The 18696-nt window shown below is 54.9% G+C and overlaps 1 protein-coding gene across 2 annotated transcripts in view; it reads right to left on the bottom strand.

Moving 5' to 3' along the window:
* ITGA3 (integrin, alpha 3 (antigen CD49C, alpha 3 subunit of VLA-3 receptor)) overlaps positions 1–6485 on the bottom strand; it is a 32954-nt gene extending 26469 nt beyond the window's left edge. For both annotated transcript variants that reach the window (XM_008571810.1, XM_008571809.1), the window contains exon 1: positions 5803–6485. In XM_008571810.1, the coding sequence (XP_008570032.1) occupies positions 5803–6008 (206 nt within the window). In that variant the 5' untranslated portion in view covers positions 6009–6485. The remainder of the gene's footprint in view (positions 1–5802) is intronic.
* Positions 6486–18696: the final 12211 nt, after the last annotated feature.

Here is an 18696-nt window from a genome sequence, read left to right as displayed (position 1 = left end):
CATGAGGGCTGCAGGGAGTGGGCAGGGCAGGGCCTGGGCATGCTGGGGCCTGGGTGCCTCCACCCACTGGAAGTCAGGAATGCACTGCCTGGAGGTGCAGGGACTGGCCAGGATCTCTGCCTCCACCTCACATCTGCCGCTCAAACTTCACCCTGGGAAGAGTTCCTGGGAGCGGGGGTAAAGCTTCCCCACGCACAGCAGTGTTAGGAGGGCTGGTGGGAGGCTGGCAGGGGGCCAGTGTGGCAGTTAGGCTTGGTTAGTTGCCTTCTGTCTAGGCTGGGGAGGGTGCTTTGGTGAGTCCACTGCCTGACCACCCATGGACATCCGCCCCCTGGCGTGCCTGATAGATGAGAGAAAGAAGCCATGGCCCATGGGAAAGAACCACCTCAGGAGCCTAAGGACCTGGTTCTAGGCTTTGTTCTGCCTCAAGTGGCAATTTCCTTTCCCTCTCGGAGACTTGAGTGCCTCATCTGTAAAATGGGGACAGTAGCTGTCCCGCTGACCTCTGGGGCTGTTAGAGGAACAAGTTGGGTTCATTCTGCAAAGGGGCTTTCTGACTATGAAGCCATGGCCAATGTGAGCACTGTTGCTCTGATTTCTTGTGGCATCAGGACTGGGCCTAGGATGACCCCAGGCTTCCCTCCAGGGACCCAGGAGTTTCTGCCCTGCCAGGTTAGGGAACCTGGAGCAGAGGGAAAAGAGCAGATTACTTTGGTTATTTAGAGGGAGCAAGGGATGGGACATGAGTAGGACTTCCATGGCCTCAGGATACCAGGCAATCATGAAGGTGGGGGTGGGGGCACTGGCAGCTAGAGTCATTCTAGGGTGGGAGTTCAGATTTGGTTGGAGTGGAGGTTGGGGGGGGGTGCTACAATGATCTTGAAGGGGTCTAGGCCTCAGCGGGTGAGGGGCCCCAGGGAGCCCAGGCTGCCTTCCAGGGCAGGCGGTGCAATGGAAGTGTTTGCCCATCACTGCTGCTGCCCTGCCCAAGCTGGCGGGCAGGAGGTGGCTGAGGAGCGGGTCTCCAGGCCCTCCTAGCTTCATCTCAGCTGGGAAGGGGATGAGGGACCCCTCCTCTCAGCCTCCTGAGGTACTGAGCAGGCAACACTGAGCATGAATGCCAGCGGATTGAAATAAATCCCCTTACCACCTATACCCTCCCAGCCCTCGCCCCAAACTAGCCTTGTGCTCACTGATGGGGATGGGGGGCAGAGCCAGTGCCCTAATCCCAGCCCCATATTCCAGCCTTCTTCCTCCTCTGAGATTCCACAGGGATCCCTCCTCCCCCAACTGCCCCCCTCCCCCACCCACCATGGTATTTTTAGCTCCTATTTGGCCTGCTCAGAGGCCCTTTAAGGCTCTCTGGCTCCCAGCCCGGGATCCAATGGGTCTACAGCCAGAGGCCTGCTCATGGATGGAGGAAGGCAGGGCCCAGAGGGTCAGGTCCAGCTTCCAGAGGGTGGGAGGGACCTTACTGATATGCAAATGAATGTTAATTAATACGCAAATGAGCAACTCTGCTAGCCACCTGCCATTGGGTCTGGTCCAGATCAGATAATCTAAAACTGACCCCTCCCAGACCACAATTGAACCTATCCTCCCAGCTACAGTCAGAAGGCGGGACACTGGACAGATACCTAGACGGAGATCTTCGAACAAGGAAGACAGGAGATGGAACCTCCCGCCTCCTGGAGTCAAGCTGGGCTGGCAGGAGAGGAAGCAGGGAGCCCCCTGGAGGTAGGAGGACGGGTGAAATGACCTGTCAGGGGCTTTCAAAGAGCTGCCTCCTTGCACTCTCCTTTGGCTCCAGCCAAACAGCCATTCCTGCCCTCTGGGGAACCCCCTGAGCTCCAAGTTCCAGAAAAGTGCTTCCTCACCCCTGCTCCACCACTCCTCCTGGGGCAATTCAAAGCTAATGGAACAGCCAAGTAGAAAGCAGAATAGGAGAAGGCTGGGGAATGGGGCCCAGGAAAGTTCAAGGCACCAGGTTGGCTCACCCCAAAGAGCAGAAGGCTCCCTGGAGAGCACTGGGGTGGGGCGAGGCTCAGAGAAACAGCCTATAAGATTACACTTCCCAGACTCCTTCAGTTCATGGAGGTATGGGGGTGGCTCCAGGGGGAAGATTTTAGAGGGGGCCAGAGGATCTAGCACTCAGGCCAACAGGCCCCCCATGCCTTACTCCTCAGATCCCTAGCAGCCTGCGTTTCCCTCCCACCCCAGCCCAGGAAGCAGGTGGGGAGGGGGCCTCCCTCCCGGAATGCAGGGTGAAGGTGAGGCCAGCTCTAGGATGCTTGGCTCCCAGCTCTGTGTCAGCCTTGCTGCCCAAATTAGCCATCTCCCCAGAGGCCGCTCCTATGGTAGCTGAAACTAACTGCAGCTCCCTCCATCCTCCCCCTACTCCTCCTTACACTGCCCACCCAGCCCCCTCCCCCACTGGTGACTCAGCCCCTGAACCAGAGCATCAAGCTGGAGGCAGCAAGAGAATGAAAAAGGAGGGGAGAAAGAGGCCTTGGCTAAGTCTTGATGAAAGAGAGCAATGCTGTTTTTCAGATTTCTTTTCCCTTTCCCTGGCTCTTTAGTATTTTTTCCATATTTGACCCCTTAGGGCATTCTTCTGGTCATCTAATCTAACCTCAGTCCTTCTTCCTGCAATGGACATCTTCTTCCTTTGTTTAGCTCTGACCAAGCCATTTTTGCCTGCTGCTTTTGCTACAGGATCAGGCTTCCCCTACGTCCTGCCCAATTTAAAGCCCCTTGGCCTAGACTGGTCACTGGCGAGAGCCAGAGGAAAAGGATACCGCATGTGCAGGCCTTCTGCCTGCGGCCACAGCTGCTGTGCTCATTTCTGCTGGCACGAGCCTTGGAGGCTGCAGGCACCTGCCCTGCCCAGGGAAACATGTTTTAGGAGAGCACAGCAGGTAAGCCTGCTCCTACCTACCTGAGTCATGACCTCATTTCCAGGAGCTACAGCCACCCCCGCCCCAGGCTTCCCAGACACTCTCATTTCCAGGCAAAGGCAAAAGGGAGAGAGGGCCCAGAGGTATGTCCCATAGTCCACAAAGTCAGGCCAGACCAGGACACCTGGATTCCTGGGAGGGAATGAGAGAGCCGATGTGGAGGGTGGGGGTATCAGTAACCACCTCCCAGAGGAACAGTCCCTCTCCCTGTAATGGGCCCTCATGTATCTCACCTAGAAGCCCAAAGCACCTTGCCCACCCTCCCCGACTTCCACAGACTAGGAGATTGGGGTCTGTGTTGGGACAAGCCTCCTATGCTGCAAGTGGGGGACCCCTGTCCAGAGATGAAGGTGATGGGGCAGCAGAGAGGGCCCACACCTGGACTTTTAACCATTTCTGGAACAAGGCCTTCTTTGAGAACATGAAAACTGTGCACTCCCCTCCTCCTGCCCCCCAGGCAATGTACAAACACACATGATTTTGCACATACTTTCAGATCCCTTCATCTCCTACAAACCTTCTATGGACTCCAGGCTAAGAACCTATTCAGGACCATGAACCCTCCCCTTTTCCAGAGGGACTCTAAGGCTGACAGAATATGAGGCTGCATCTTGACTTGTGGTCCCCCTGAGCTGTGCACTCAGGCAGCTGTTCACAGCTGGCTACACAGCTGGCTGCAGCTAGGCCCAGCTGGCCCAGCTGGCTCTCCCAAAGGGCCAAGGAGCAGAATTCAATGAGATGAGGGGATGAGCCAAGAAATAGAACCACCCCTGGACAAGACTCAGGATATCCAAGGGGGTGGCCCAGAACTCTCTCTAGAACTATCTGCCTCTCAGAGGTTCATTAGCTTTAGAACCTTCTAGGCTCTTGGAAGGCCTGATGACATCTCTAGCTGCCCAGAAGGAAAAGTAGAACCCTTTGCTTGGCCATCGTGGGTGGGGCCTATGGGTAATGGGCTGCATCTGGGTCCTGGTCTCAGCACAAGAGCTTTTAGTTGCTCCTTGGAGAAGTGGGCATATGCAGAGCACTTTACACACATGATCTCATTAAAGCCCCACTCACACCCTTGCAGAAGGGGTGGTGTGCCCCTCCTCTCAACACATGAGAAAATTAAGGCTTAGGTATTAGTGACAGATCCAAGACAGGATGCTGGCAGTAGGACTTCTGAGCCTCTTCTCCCTCCACAATGCCAAGTTACCTCTCCTAGGCCAACAGAGGAAGGAAGGAGCATATAGATCCAGGTCCAACCTCTTTTTGAGGAAAACTAGCCAGGGAAGGGAAATATCTTGCTCAAGGCCACATCGCAAAGTGGGGAGGAGTTGCAGAATCATTATTTACTCTTTCTTTCCAGTCTAATCATCTCTTTACACTGTTACTTTATACCATGCAGGCTCACCATTGAAAATCTGAAAATCTTTTTCTGGGCTAGGGCAGAAAGAGCATTAATATAGAAACTTGCATGGATGGTCACTCAGGATCCCCAAGAATGGAGGGTTGGTCAAGGGCAGAGGGCAGCTGCTGGGGCCAGGCTGGGAATGGTATGGTGGCCTAGCTTCTGCAGAAGCCAGATGGAGTTGAGGCTAAGTCCAGGGAGATAGGCCAGGCAAGGGCTGGGCCAGCAGAGCAGAGGCCAAAGCTGGGGCAGAGTTTGGACTTTGAGCATTCCAAACTTCCTCAAGTTTCTGCAGGCCCCAGCCAGAGCTGGAAGAGGTTTCAACACACCCTTAATGTGACCATGTCTTCTTGTTCAGTGGAGTCAGAGGCCAGGTGGAGGCAGATGCCTGGCAGGTCATCAAGCCCAAATAGTTGAATGGGGCCTGCCTGATCTGTCCTAAACACTGTCCCTCCCTGGGCAGCCTCACCTCCCCCAGCTGCCCTCTTCCCCCAGCTGCCAACCTCAGCACCTCTGAGCCCTTGGTAGAGAAAGAAACCTCTGAAACCTGGACATGGCCCTCTGGTCGTGAGTGTGTATGGTGGGAGTAAGGGGAGGGGACAAGCAGCTAATGCAGTCTCCTGCCCCTCCCTCCCCTATGCCTAGCTCTTTCCTCCTTCTTGCAGCTGTTGGGGAAGGAGAAGAGAAGAAAGAGAAAAACACAGTCTCCCTCTTCAAACCAAAACAAACACACTCAGCGTTGAAGATTCAACATGAATCTGTGGAATGCAGGGAAGATGTCTGGTGTGAGAGCACCACTGCTTGGGGGTGGGTGGCAAGAGACTGAGCCACACACAGTTGGGACAGCTCCTCTCCTCTCTTCTACCCCCCCCCCCCCTCCCCCCCCCCCCCCCCATCCTCAAGGGGTCAGAGGGAGGCTCTGGACAGCTCCAAACGCCCAGACTCACCCATCGCCTCACCCTCCAACCAAGCAGTTGAGAAGGCAGTCGTCTGGCTCTGCAGAGGGTGTGGCCGGCGTGACGGCAGACTAAATGCGAGGTACAAGGGGGTGGGGTGGGCTTAAATGCATATGCCCAGGGGTTCTTCCCAGGCTTAGGGTAAGGAGGGTCCACTAGGCGTTTATCTACGAAATGGGAAGGAGTTCAGGCAACAGAGACCCCACTTCCGCTTTCAGGACAGGTATAAGGTGTGGAAGGTCGGCGTCTAGACAGGTTCTGGCCTGGTCAGTACTTGCCAGTGATGACTGCCCCCTTCGCCCCCCCCCCCATCCTCTACTTCCCGCCAAGCCCCGGCAGCCAGAGGGCTGCCCGGGTACCCTCCCCTTAATCCTGGCTCACAAGGGCCTTCGGTAGCGGGCCTGGAAGCCGGCGGGCCCGGGGCTCCCATTCAGCTCCGGATCCGCACCCCCGCGCACACTTTCTCTCCCACCCCACCCCCGCCAGCCTCACTTACAGGTAGCGCTGCTGCCGCTCCGTCTGCCGATGGAGGGCGACTGAGTAGCCGAAGAGGCTGCCCGCGTTCCCGGCCTCCTTCACCACCAGGAATCGGGTGTCCAGGTTGAAGGCGGAGGCGATGCGACCGCCGGCCGCCACCATCAAGGCGAGCGCACAGAGCATCCGGCGCGGGGCGCGGGGCGCGCGGCGGGGGCCGGGGCCCATGGCTGCAAGCGGGAGCGGGGGCCGGGCAAGAGCTCTTGAGGACGCCGAGGGGGAGCGAGGACCTGTTCACCTGCTCCAGGAGCCTCGGAGGACGCTCGAGTCCGCTGTGCCGTTGCGCCCACTAGAGCTGATCAGTTTCTGATCCCCAGCCCCGGTCAGTTTCACTTCTGCTCAGGGTCTGCACTCTCCGATCCCCCTTCAAGGTCCGCAGGTCTATTCTCCCGTCTCCCCAGTAGCTGGGTCACCGCTCCCCAACCCCGGGCACCCGGCCCCCCAGCTCGTCCCGGCCGCGCCCCCTTGGCTGCGCTGTCGCCTTCGATCTCGGCTCGGCGGCGGATCTGAGCAGGCAGACCCGGTCGACCGCAAGGAGAACGGGAGGGAGGGGTGCCCCGGGCGCGCGCCCCGCCTCCCCACGCCCAACCCCGCACCTCCCCACCTTGCACGCCCAGCGCGGGCTGCGCTTTCCTTCCGGGGAAAGAGAAAAGGTCCCGGCTCGGCCGCCGCCTCTTAAAGGGGCAGCACCGCCCCTCCCTTCTCATCCTCCCTACCCCGGCTCCGCCCTCTCCCCCAAACACCTGTCCGGAGCCCCCAAAGGCGTGGATTTCCCCTTCCCGCCCCTCGCTTCTCCCGGGAAACATCGCCTCCGGGGCAAGATGGATTGGACTGGAGAAACCGGGGGTGGGATTTGTCCGGCCGCTTTGCTTCGGCTGCTACTCCCGCTGGAAAGGCTGTTCCAGGCACGGTCACCTCGGCCAGCTCGGCTGCAGAGACCCGGCGTTGGTGCATCTGGGAACTGACGTCCGCGAGCGGCTGGCCGGAATGCTGGACTCGCCTCCGCAGCGCTGTGAGTCCCTAAGAGGTGGCAGGCAGTCTCTGGGTGTTAGCCCCCTTGCTATCTTTGTCGAGATTTATTTCTCCTGCCACCCGCCCTCACCCACCCTGATCCAAGCTGGGACTGGCTCTTTGGCAACGCCAAACAGATATTTAGCAGTGGGAATAATCAAACATCGCTAATTATAATTAGCAAAAAGCCAGCATTTTCCTCTAAGGGCTGCAACTTTTGGTTTAAGGGATAATACTGTCGATGTGGAAATGAGTCCCTTCTCCTTCTTTGAGCGCACTGCATGGCCAGGGAGCTGGGCCCAGATTGTACCCATTTCTCATCCATTCCTGCCTTCAGGGCCCAGACCAGCAGAATCCCAACGGTCCCCTCCTCCCACCCAGGCTTGGACTGAGCGTTTGGAGACTGGGAGGGGACCAGCCCCCACAGGCAGCCAGTTGGAGGTAGGTGGGCGGGGCCCAAAGTCTCATTATCCGCAGAAGAATCAAACTGAAAGAGAACTTCAAGAGGTCACTATGTACTTTCTTGGAGTCTAACTCAGATTTCCCTTATTGCAGCACGAAGATCCTTTTTCCTTGAGCATTCTTTTCTCCTTATCTTCTTACAGTAGTAATAAGAAGAAAAATATCATGTATTAAGCATATATGCAGCAGGAACTATGCTAAATGCTGTACAAATATTATTAAATTAAATCCTCACAACAATCTTTGAGGTGTTATCTCTGTTTTAAGGTGAGAAAACTGAAGCTCAGGGAGGTTAAGCAACTCGGCAAAGGCTGCACAGCTAGGATTTTAATCCTGTGTTGTCTGACCCCAGAGTCCTTTTTAACTACTTATGCTAATAACATCTGTACAATACTTAGGGTAGATCCAGGTGGGGCCCGAAGCTTGTACAATTTGGAGCCCCTTTTAAGGAACGTAATAAATTAGGAGTACAAAATTAGATCCAGAGCCCGGGAAGGGGCCCCAGCCTAACTTTATAATTATTTCACATACAGACTAATTTCATTCTTCCAGCCTCACTGCAAGGTCAGGATTATTATCTTCATTTGACTTAGGAGGCAACAGAGCAAAGCCTCAGGATGGATGTCCAAGGTCATGCAGCTTATGGGAGGCAGACCTAGGACTGGAAGCCACTGCCACAGCTGTGTCTTTAAGAGACAAGCTCCAGGCAAATGTTGATCAGACAGTCAGACATGTCTACGCAAAAGCAGCTGCGATAACAGCTTTCTCTGTGGTGTTTGGGGAAAGGACACTTGTCCCTGACCGCCCTTATGACAGCATTTGTTCCTGAACTTCTAGAGCCACCCAGCCTCTCTCATGGTCTACCTGTGGCCCAGGGTCTCCAAGGATCATACGTCTGGGGTCAAGAAACAGGAAGCTGACCTGGATGCAAGTTGAAAAGTTACCTTTGCTTTCCTGGCTGGCTCCTGGGTTCTCCACCTTGTTTCCAGAGAAGGGGAAAGAACCAGGGACAGGAGGGCGGGGGTCCCACCCAAAACAGCTTTGAGAGTCCTGTGATGACAGATCGGCTGTGTGCCAGGCCTTATCTCTTTGGCCATCCCAAACAGGAATAACTAGCATGTCTGATCCAGGGACTGGAAGCAGGAAAGGGATGAGGGATGGTTTTTCCACTCCAGGGGAGTGTTCAGAGGGAATGTGGGAGCAGGAGCAGGGGCAACTGGTAGGGGGAGAGCCTGGGTGAAAGAATGTGGGGGAGTGTCAGAAGAGCTGGGGAAGATGAAACGGGGATGGAGGGAGACATGGAGATTGGAAGGGTCTGGGCTGGAAAGATGGAGAAAGAGAAATCCCAAGTTCATGTCAAAAGTCTGAAATCCTTTGGTTTCAGTGACATTATCATCCACAGGGTCATCTCATGCCTCAATTGACTTTATCATGTCAACTCTTTATCTGTCAACTCTTCCCCATGGAGAAGGGACCCACCTAGAAACGTAGACAGAGACAGAGAAACAAGGGCATGTAAATAACATGTTGATGATGAGTGTACATCCATTTTTTGATGTTTGCTGACAGCTTTTAACCCTCACCGCTCCTTCTTCCCCTTGTGCCCACACCTGGACACGCTGATAAGAAAGCCTGGGTTCCCCTTCCTTTGGTACAAAGGAGGGAGACTTGTGAGCTCCTTCTTGAGTGAACACACACCCCTAACCATGGTAAAAACCCAGGCCAATCTCTATCCTCACTCTCTCAAGCTATTTGGTACTTGCTTGAGAAGCTGGCCCTGCTCTCCCCAGAGATCTCAGTTATGTAAATAATAAACCTTGTTATACCTTCTTGGTGTGCCGGTTGAGTCATTGGTCTTGACACCAGAACCAAACCTTGGGTGGGGTCCATCTGCCTCTGCAGGTGGCCATAACAACATGCAAACTGTGGGTTCTGCTGGAGGGTCAGTGAGGCTTCCTGGAGGAGGAGGACCTGGACAAGGGGGAAAGAAAGGACTAGCAAGCGGGAGACTTGGGAGAGAAGAAAGGCAGAAGAGTTAGGGCCTGGTTGGGGTGAAGTTTTCCCAGCTGGAACAGTGACAATGTCAATATTCTATAAAGGCGGCTTCTGTTTGTCTAGCACTGGCTGTGTTCACACCAGCCTTCCTCTGCCTGCCCTCCCCCCACACCCACAACCTGGTGCCCTCATCCCTCAGGGAAAGGTCAGCGTGCAGACGTGAGCACACAGACAGCTGCTGGAGAAATAATGAGGGAGCGCAATGGGGTGCCACTTGGGGCGAGTGCAGGCTCTCTTCTGCCTTCTCACCACCTTGGGCGACCTTCCTGTTTTGAGCCTCAGTTTCCCCATCTGTGAAATGAAAGAGCTGGAGAAAATCCCTCATTATTTTCCAACCAGCATCCAGTGTGTCTCAAGACTCCTAATATTTGTTGATCTAAGTGGACCTAATCTCTGCTACTGAACTAAGACTGAGGTCTCTATCTCTGCCTTGAAATGCAAATTACTGGGGAGGGAGGGAGGGAGGAGTCGTGAAACGTGATTGGGTTTATCAGATTTGCTTCTGCTGCGACCCAGATTCGGGCCTAGCCCAGTTTCCTTTCCTGGCTCAGAATCGTCAGCTGGAACATTCATTGACAACCTACTGGGTACCAGCACAGAGCTGAGTCCCCCAGGGGTATCAAAGATGAACGAGGGCATCTTGGAGGCCAGGGTTTCATAGTGTCCTCACATTCTGGATGCTCTCAAATTGAAACAGGCTAAACCCATGTTGCATTGTATTTTAAAGGGGGTGCTTGTGGGGCAAGGGGGGCTGTCAGAAAGAACATTCTGGCTGCAGCATGAAGTTGACATTGCCAGGAGAGACTGGGCAAGTGGCAGGAGGCAGCTGCTGTAATCATTGGGGCGAGGGGGGAGGTGGGCTGAGTAGGGGCAGGGGCATGAGCAGAGGGAGGAAGAGAGTTGAGTAGGTGAAAAAGACCCAGAGTACTGATTTGACTTGGACTTGGGGGACAGGAGTAGTGGGAGGTGCTGGGGTGGGGGAGGGAAGGAGCAGAGGGTTTCTGGGAATAAAAGGGCAATGATCCCCATGGGGAATGGTGAGCAGGCCCCAAACTTCAGGGCACTCCCTGCCAGCCTATCCTCCCTGTCTCTCTATTTCCTCCAGCCCCCTTCATGGTCCCCTCCTACTGCCCAAGGCCTGGCCTTGCTGTACGCACTCTGCCCCACCCCCCAGGGTCTCCTCCCCTCCTGGCTGGGAGATTAGGACTTTGGTGGGCTCCACAGCATTCTCTATCTCAGGTCAAGGTGGCTCCTTGGAGGTCAGGAGGCCATGGGGACCCACATGGGAGAGGCAGCCCCAGCTGAGTCAGAAGAGGCTGAGTCACCACTGCCAGGGGCCCTGCCATTTCCGGGGGAGAAGCCTTCTTACCAGCAGGGTTCTGTGCTCAGGTGGGAAACCTGGGCCGGTGGAGGGGCTTCGTCTACCTCCCCGTTCAACTAACTTCCTAGATACTCCGCTGCGGGTGGAGGGCTACTGCGTGTATATTGACCAGACACGTGCCTTATGCATTCACATGTGTTTGCCTCTGTGACCATGTGTCTCTGAATGTTTTGTGTATATTTGAATGTGGGAAGGGAGCTAATATTTATTGAGCACCAACTACGTACTCGGCCCTTTATGTATGTTACTTTCTAATAACCCTGTAAGGTAGAGATGTCGCCCAGGTGACAGTGGAGAACACTGAGACATCCAAGGTGGAGGAGGTATGAGGACCTCCCCAGCACTGTCTAACTTCATGGTCATGTCCTTTTGTTCATAGTGGACTCCTTGGGGACAGGGTGTGAAAAGTGTGTGTGTCTATATTTATCCTCCTGCCGGTGGCTGTGATGAGTCCGGTGGGTAGGGACATGGTCAGTAAGGACCTGTGGGAGTGGCTGGGTGGACCGACAATGGTGACATCCAGCTTGCACAGGGCACATACTTTTCTGGTCTGGTCAATTCATGTGGCTCACCAACCTGGACTTGCCCCATTAGAAGTCAACCTCAGCATGGCTGACCGATTGCCGAGTGTCGTTGCCTTCTTTGTAATGGGATACTAATCCTTGTAGGAATGGATCTGCTGTACAATAGATGAAATGTGGTTATTTGCTCAGGTAAAAATAAAGATTAAAATATCAAAATGGGTGGGCCAGCCCGGTGGCGCACTGCGATAGTGCGCCACTTGGGAAGCGCGGCGGCGCTCCCGCCGAGGGTTCGGATCCCACATACAGACCGGTTCCCGCTCACTGGCTGAGCGAGGCGCGGGGGCGACACTGAGGGTTGCGATCCGTTGCCGGACACGGAAAAAGACAAAAATATATATATATATATATCAAAATGGGAAATCCTGTCTCCATGGTGTTTTACTGACATTTAGGTAAAAATTATCTCATTGGCTGTTAATAACTCAGAACACGTGACAACTCCCAGATCAGTGCCCTTCCAAGTTCCAGCCCTATAGATTCAGTTTCTGAATCCAAGTCCCTGACTGAAAGTTCCTCAGACACTGCAGACTCAGAGCACCCCCCAAAGTGACCCACAGGTGTCCCCCAGTCTGCTCTGCTCCCAGGGGCTCATCTCAGCTGGAAGCCTGGATGCCTCCCCCTCCTTCTCTCTGCCCAATTGAGCCAGTCACTGTTTGCTGCTGATTCCACTTTCTTGATGTCTTGCTGGTGTGGCCAGTGTTCTCTGTCCCTCCTCCCTGTCTCCAACTCTCCTTATCAACTGCATGGTGGCCAGAGTGGGCTGCTGCCCTGGTCACTTTCCTATTTAACACCTCCTTGCTCCCAGGACCCACACCCTCCTTGAGGTCCTGCTCATCCTTCCTTCTGCCCCCACTCCACCCCTGTTCCAGTTCCACACCCTGGTAGTTTCTTGGTGAGCCCTCACTTCCTCTTGCTTCCAGCCTTTTGCTGTTCCCACCTCCAGGCCCCCCATTCCTCCCCACCCCCAGTCATCTTGGCTGCTTTCTATTATTCCAGGAGGCCACAGCTTAAAAGTCACATCCTCGGAGTGGAGTCATCTGCTGGCCCTCCGCTGGAGCAGGGATCCTGCCCTTGGGTTATCATACCTCCCCTACCTCCCCAACCTGGCTTTAGCCCCTTCCATCTCACTGAAACCTCTCTGTCCTTGGGCACCCGCCTCTTCTGATGGTCCTTTGCCTCCTGACCTCTCCAGGGCAGCAGCAGTGACCCGCTGACCTCTCCCTCTGTACTTTATTTCAACCCCTCTCCACCCCCTGCTGGTCGTCCTCCCTGACAGTCCCTTCCAGCACTCTCCCTTGCAAGACTCTTCAGCCCACTCTGGGCTTCCGTTGGTGGTCCTCAACCCTTCTGCCTCCCTAGGTGACCCCGTGTGCATTAACATTCTCCTATGTGCTGATGACACCTGCCTGACCTCCCCCAGGCTCCAGCCCTGATGTTTTGCTCTGGCCAGTCACCTCCAGCTGGCCGCTCACAGGCACGTCAGACTCAGTGTGTTCAGAACAGACTCAGCATCTCCCCCTCGTCCTCACAACCTGCTCCTCCTTTAGCAGCCTCTGTCTCAGAGCCTCAACCCCACTCCCAGCAGGATGCGTGAACAGGCCAGGCCATGCCACCAGCCCTTTGCACATGCTGGCTCCTTAGCTTGGAATGACCCTTACCCATTTGTCCACTTGGAGAATAGCCGCTTGTTCTTCTAAATTGTTCAAGAGTTGCCACTTTCTCAGTAAAACCTTCCCTCACCCCCACCCCTGTACCCATGCATGCCCATGTACGTAGTCACTCTGGAATCTTCCAGGACTTGCACTGACTTCCAGCCTGGGCCTGCAGTATGATTATAAGCTGGTGGGACTGTGACCTGGACAAGTCCCTTCACCTCTCTTAGCCTCAGTTTCCTCGTCTATACATTGGACACAAAGATATCAAACTCACAGTTTTGGTGAAACAGCAGAACTAGGGCCCAGAAGTTAGTCACTTGCTCCCTAAGGGGTAGTTGTTATGCTGTGTAGTTGTCACCTGTGTGTCCCAGCCCCCATGACAGCCCCTCACACACAGCAGGTCTGCAACCATGGTGTGTCCAGCTGAATTCAATAAGCCGCATAACTCTTTATGACACTAAAAGAGGGGCCCAGCTCTGACTCTTTAATAGCCCCTTGTCCCATCCCCTCCCCCACCCTGGGATCCTGTTGGGACAAACGTCTTGGCTCAGTGGGCTGAAAAGGAAAGTAGGAATTCTGAGGCATGAATCGCTGAACTCACTGACTCACTTCCTCCTGCCGGCTGCTCCGGACACGGACCAGGCCCTGAGTACAGCAGGTTGAAGCCTCCTCCCAGCCCTCGCCCCTCGCCCAGCCTCTTGCAGCCCCTCGCTGCTGAGCTGCTGACCTCCGCCCATGGGACAGGCTGGGGCGGGCCAGCGGCAGATGACTGCAGAGCCAGCTACTGCTGGTTTGAATCCTACTTGCAAGTCTCAGCAGCACTACTAGGGAGCTGGCCATCACAGGGCAGACTGAGTGGAGAGGCACAGGCTCCGCTTTCAGGATCCCAGGTCTGATGTGCCAGGCAGGGCGCCCTCATGGAGTTTAAACTGGAGGTGGCAGAAGTCCCCTGTCCTCACTATGGCTCTCTCCCTTGCTATCAGGATCACAGAAATTCTCCCCATTAGGCAACCCTCGTATGGTTACCTGGCAGGGTAGCTAGCCCTTAGTGCTCCCTGGCAGGGAGGGGACAGGATGTGACAGCATTGCCCACAGAGACCAGGACCCTCGGGTACAAATGAGTCAGGCAGTTATGAAGGTGGGGGGAGGAAGGAAAGGGCCAGAGCATGAGGAAGAGCTGGGACAAAGAGTGATTTAGTGGAGGCAGGTGGGGTGGGCAGGGGTTCCCCACCAGGACAATGATGAGGGAGGTTTTGCTTTTCTACAAAACAATACCCCCAGGGCCTTGTCCTTTTCCCTCTGGGGTCCCCTTCTCTACCTTGACCTGGACATCAGGTTAGATGGGGCTTGGGGGATGTCAAGGCCACACCCTCAAATGGCAGAACTGCTCTAGGCAGTGTCTCTGACAGGTGTGAGTCAGGGTGGGAGCACAGGTCATCTCAACTGCAGAGAGGGGAACATGGGGCGAGGGGGGGTTGTGTGCAGACACAACAGAGAAGCCGAGGGGGCAGTGAAGCGCAATGGGCAGGGGAGTGGGGTGGAAATCACAAGCACAGCTGGCTCTAAGGGGCACACTCAGGAAAACACTGGTGCCTGGTGCAGGAGTTTGGGCTTCAGCTTGCCGGCTTGGAACAGAAGGGAGCTGATAAGTTCTCATAAGGGAATGAGCTTATAGCTTTTGTGGATTCACAATCTTCCTCTTTTGAATCCATGAAGGCTCTGGAGTCAAGGAGACCCATCTTGGGGCTGATGCAGGGGTGGAAAAGAGAAGGGGGAAGGGTCTGTCCTACTGCAGGGCAAGGGGCTGTAGAGATGTAGATGGACCTGAGAGGTATTTGGGGGAGGGGTGTGGGCAGGAGTTGGTGGCTGGAGGGATGCAGGGGACACTGGAAGATGGCAGCAGCAAGGATGTCTGTGGGTCTGTGGGACTTCTAGGGCAGGTCTGTTTGGCAAGGAGACCAGAACCCAGGAGAGACCCCAAGGTGATCCACCCCAAGCCCACATGCAGAGGGAAATTCTTAGAGGCCTTTCCCTGGGGTGCCAGTCTGGCTCCCTGTGGCCAGGCTGGACCCACAGGAAACTGACCCAAGATAGCTCCCCCCAAGCCCCAATCCCTGTGGGCCTCTCCTCACCTGCACCCCAGGCTCCAGACCCTCAGATTGGCCCTTCCTTCCTCCAGCCCCCTTTATGTCTAGCTCTCTTGGTGACTCTGGCTGCAGCCCCAGGGGCCCCACATCATTCATTCCATGACAGTCCTGACCTCCTCTCTGTACCCACAAATGCCCTGAGAAAACCTCATAGTGCTGCACACCCATCCTCCCCACCAGTGTGCAAATGTGGCCTGGGCCCTGGCCCCACCCTCAGGCAGTGGGGTTCCCCCACCCCAATGCACATTAACCTCTAACTTGCCTCTGGTCATCTCTGAGCCCCAGTTTCTCTGTTTGCCAAGAGGCGATGACAATGTCGGACACTCAGTACTGTGGGGAGAGTTAACTGAGATCATGCATAGGAAGAACCTGGCATTGGGCCGGGCACATGGTGCTCTCCCTTCCCTTCCCTTAAAGACAGTCACCACCTGGTTCTAGGAGACCCTCTTATTCCCCTTTGACCTGACCCCACTCAAACACCAACCCTGGATGCCTTACAGAACCAAGCCCAAAGGCCAGCTCCCAGCCCGGAGTTCAAGGTCCTCCACAAAGCACCCTGCCCACCTTGGGCTCTTGTCTTCCACTCTCCCCATCCTCCCCACACAGCCCCAGCCTGCGAGGTGCATCTTCACACCCCAAATGCCCACTCACGGCTTTCTCAAGGCCTTGGCCCGCTGTTCCCTCTGCCCACAATGCTCCAGCTTCCTCCTTCCAACTGAAACCCCCCCTTTCTTCTAGGCCAACAGACACCCACCAGCTTCCCAGGCTTCCTGGGTCTCAATGGATGTTGTTCATTCCAGCATTACCCTGTTTCCCCCTCTGCTAGGACACTGGCCACATTTGGTCACCTACTAGCCTGGGTGAAGTTGCTTAAGATCTCTGTGCCTCACTCTGTAAAATGAAGTGGATAATTGCACCGTCATCATAGAATCGTTGTGGAGAGTAAATGAGAACTTGTACAGTGCCTGGCACGTAGTAACAGCTCAATATTTTGTGGTGGGATAGCGGTGGCAGTGGTGGTGGGGGGTGGCAGCAGCTGTCTCCCCCAAGAGTCCTGACCTCCAGGAAAGCAAGCTCAGACCCTCTCTCTCTCTATTCTGCCAGTAGCTCCTACTCCAGTGCTCTGCTCGCAGGAGAGGTCAATGATGTTCATCAAACTGAGTCTTCTCTGGTCCACTGCAGAACTCATAATGCCCCCTGAGGGTCTCCTCAGGTCCCCTCACTATGGGGCATGGGTATTTCCATGTCAAGGAAGTGGACACCCAAGAGAAAGTGGAGACATCAGCTCCTGGGGAAGGTGCCCCCATCACAGAGGAATCCAAATGGCTGTGACCAGGGCTCAGACTGAGACCTCAACACAGGGTTAGGGAGGCAGGGGGAAGTGGGCATCCTGGAAGACTTCCTGGAGGGGGAAAATGGGGAGAGGCAGGCTGAAAAAAAGAGATAACAGTTTTTATTGGGAGTCTCATTGTGCCAGGCCCTTTATGTACATTATATCCTTTATTCTTCATGACAAGCCTGTGAGGTCCGTCATGTTATCACCTTTTCCAGAAGAGGAAACAAGGGCCCAGACTGGCAAAGTGACATGCCCAAGGTCATGCAGCTGTAGGGAGAATAGGACTGTCACCTGCATCTGCTGGGCTCTGAGGGGAGGGCCCAGCTGAGAGAAAGCTAAGGCTGAGGATGGTAGGAGAATTCCAGCCCCAGGCCAGCTGCCCCCTCAGCCAGGGAGGCTGTGGGTGGGACGGAAACAGCCACCAGAAGCCAGGGGCACGCGGCAAACAAGAGTGCCAGGAAATGAACTGGACCTGGGGCCCTTCCTCCCGTCCCGCCCTGTGCCCCTGGCCTCCTGCCGCCTCCTATTCCTGGCGTTCCCTCCAAGGGAACAGAGAAAGCTGGGCCAGAGCCCAGGGATGTCACAGCATGGGGAAGAAACTGGGAGGGTCTTGAAGCCCAGGAGGAGCTCTGCCAGGCCTAAGCCCCCACTCTCCCCATCTCTGGAGGAGAGAGACAGGGCAGGGCCCCAGGGGTCTTGTCCTGTTTGCCTCACAGGGAGCTCAGATGGGCCCTGCACAGAGGAAGCACTCAATGAATGTGTCGTGTGTCGTATGGAGGTGCAGCACGATGTCAGAGCTGCAGGGCCGGAAGTGAAGAGACCTGGGTCCTGACATGGTCTCTGCCCCCACCTGTGACCCCCGCTGCGCTGCATGAGTCACAGAAACCTCCCCATCCATTGAATCAAGCAGTTATCCTGGAATGCTCACCGCCGCTTGGGTCCCTTCCAGCTCTGACAGTGCAGTTCTGTGAATTCTTTTACTCACTCCCGAACTTGTAATTTCAGTGAAATACACAGTGGAGCTCAGTCAATATATTTTGGCACAAATGAAGCGGTGGGCAGAGATGAAGTGCTAAGCAAAGGCTGACAGGAGAGCAGGGATTGGTTAAGAGCCGGAACTCTAGAGACGGATGTCCTGGGTTCAAATTCTCCCTCCATTCCTTGCTAACTGTATAACCGTGGGCAAGTTACTTAACCCCATGGAGCCTCAATTTCCTCACTTGTAAAATCGGGATAATAGGAGCCTATGCCTCCAAGGGTCACTGTAAGAATTAAATAGGATAGCCGGCCCGGTGGCGCACTCGGTAGAGTGCGGCGCTTGGGAGTGTGGAGGCGCTCCCGCCGAGGGTTCGGATCCCATATAGAGACCGGTCCGCTCACTGGTTGAGCGTGGTGCGGGCGTGACACCGAGGGTTGCAATCCTGTTACTGGTCACGAAAAAAGACAAAAAGGAAATAAATAAATAAATAAATAAATAAATAAATAAAATTACTGTCAGAGAAGATTTCAAAAAAAAAAAGAATTAAATAGGATAATACAAATAAAGTGCTTAGGAAAATGTCTGGTATATGTCAAATGCTCAATACATATGAGCTACTGTTATTCCTTGGAGGATGAGTGAATTTCAGCAGGCAAAGATGTGTGTGTGCACGCGCACATGTGTATGTGTTTGGGGAGTAGGGATGGGGGAAGTATCACATACTAAGGTATGGAAGCAGGAAGACCCAGTGCAAGTCTAAGGAACAGCAAGAGGCCAGTTCATTTAATTTGGGAAAAGGCAAGTTGGGGCAGAAGGTGAGAGTCCTTGTGTCAAGCTAAGTGAAGATGTGGAGAAACTGGAGCCCTCTTACACTGCTGGTGGGAATGGAAAATGGTACAATTGCTTCAAAAAATAGTCTGGCATTTCCTCAAATGGTTAAATATAGAGTTACCATTTGACCCAGCAATGCGACTCATGGGCATATACCCAGGAAAAATGAAAACATATGTTCACACAAATACTTGTACATGGGGGCCGGCCCGGTGGCGCACTGGATAGTGCGCCGCTTGGGAAGCGCAGCGGCGCTCCCGCCCAAGGGTTTGGATCCCACATACAGACCGGTTCCCGCTCACTGGCTGAGCGAGGCATGGGGGCGACGCTGAGGGTTGCAATCCCGTTGCCGGTCCCCGGCCCGGTGCGGGGGCAACACTGAGGGTTGCGATCCGTTGCCGGACACGGAAAAAAA

Source organism: Galeopterus variegatus, unplaced genomic scaffold (genome assembly GCF_000696425.1).
Source record: "Galeopterus variegatus unplaced genomic scaffold, G_variegatus-3.0.2 Scaffold723, whole genome shotgun sequence".
NCBI classification, from domain to species: Eukaryota; Metazoa; Chordata; class Mammalia; order Dermoptera; family Cynocephalidae; genus Galeopterus; species Galeopterus variegatus.
The sequence above is the reverse complement of the archived record's forward strand: the minus strand, read 5'-3'. Positions and strand labels throughout refer to the sequence as shown.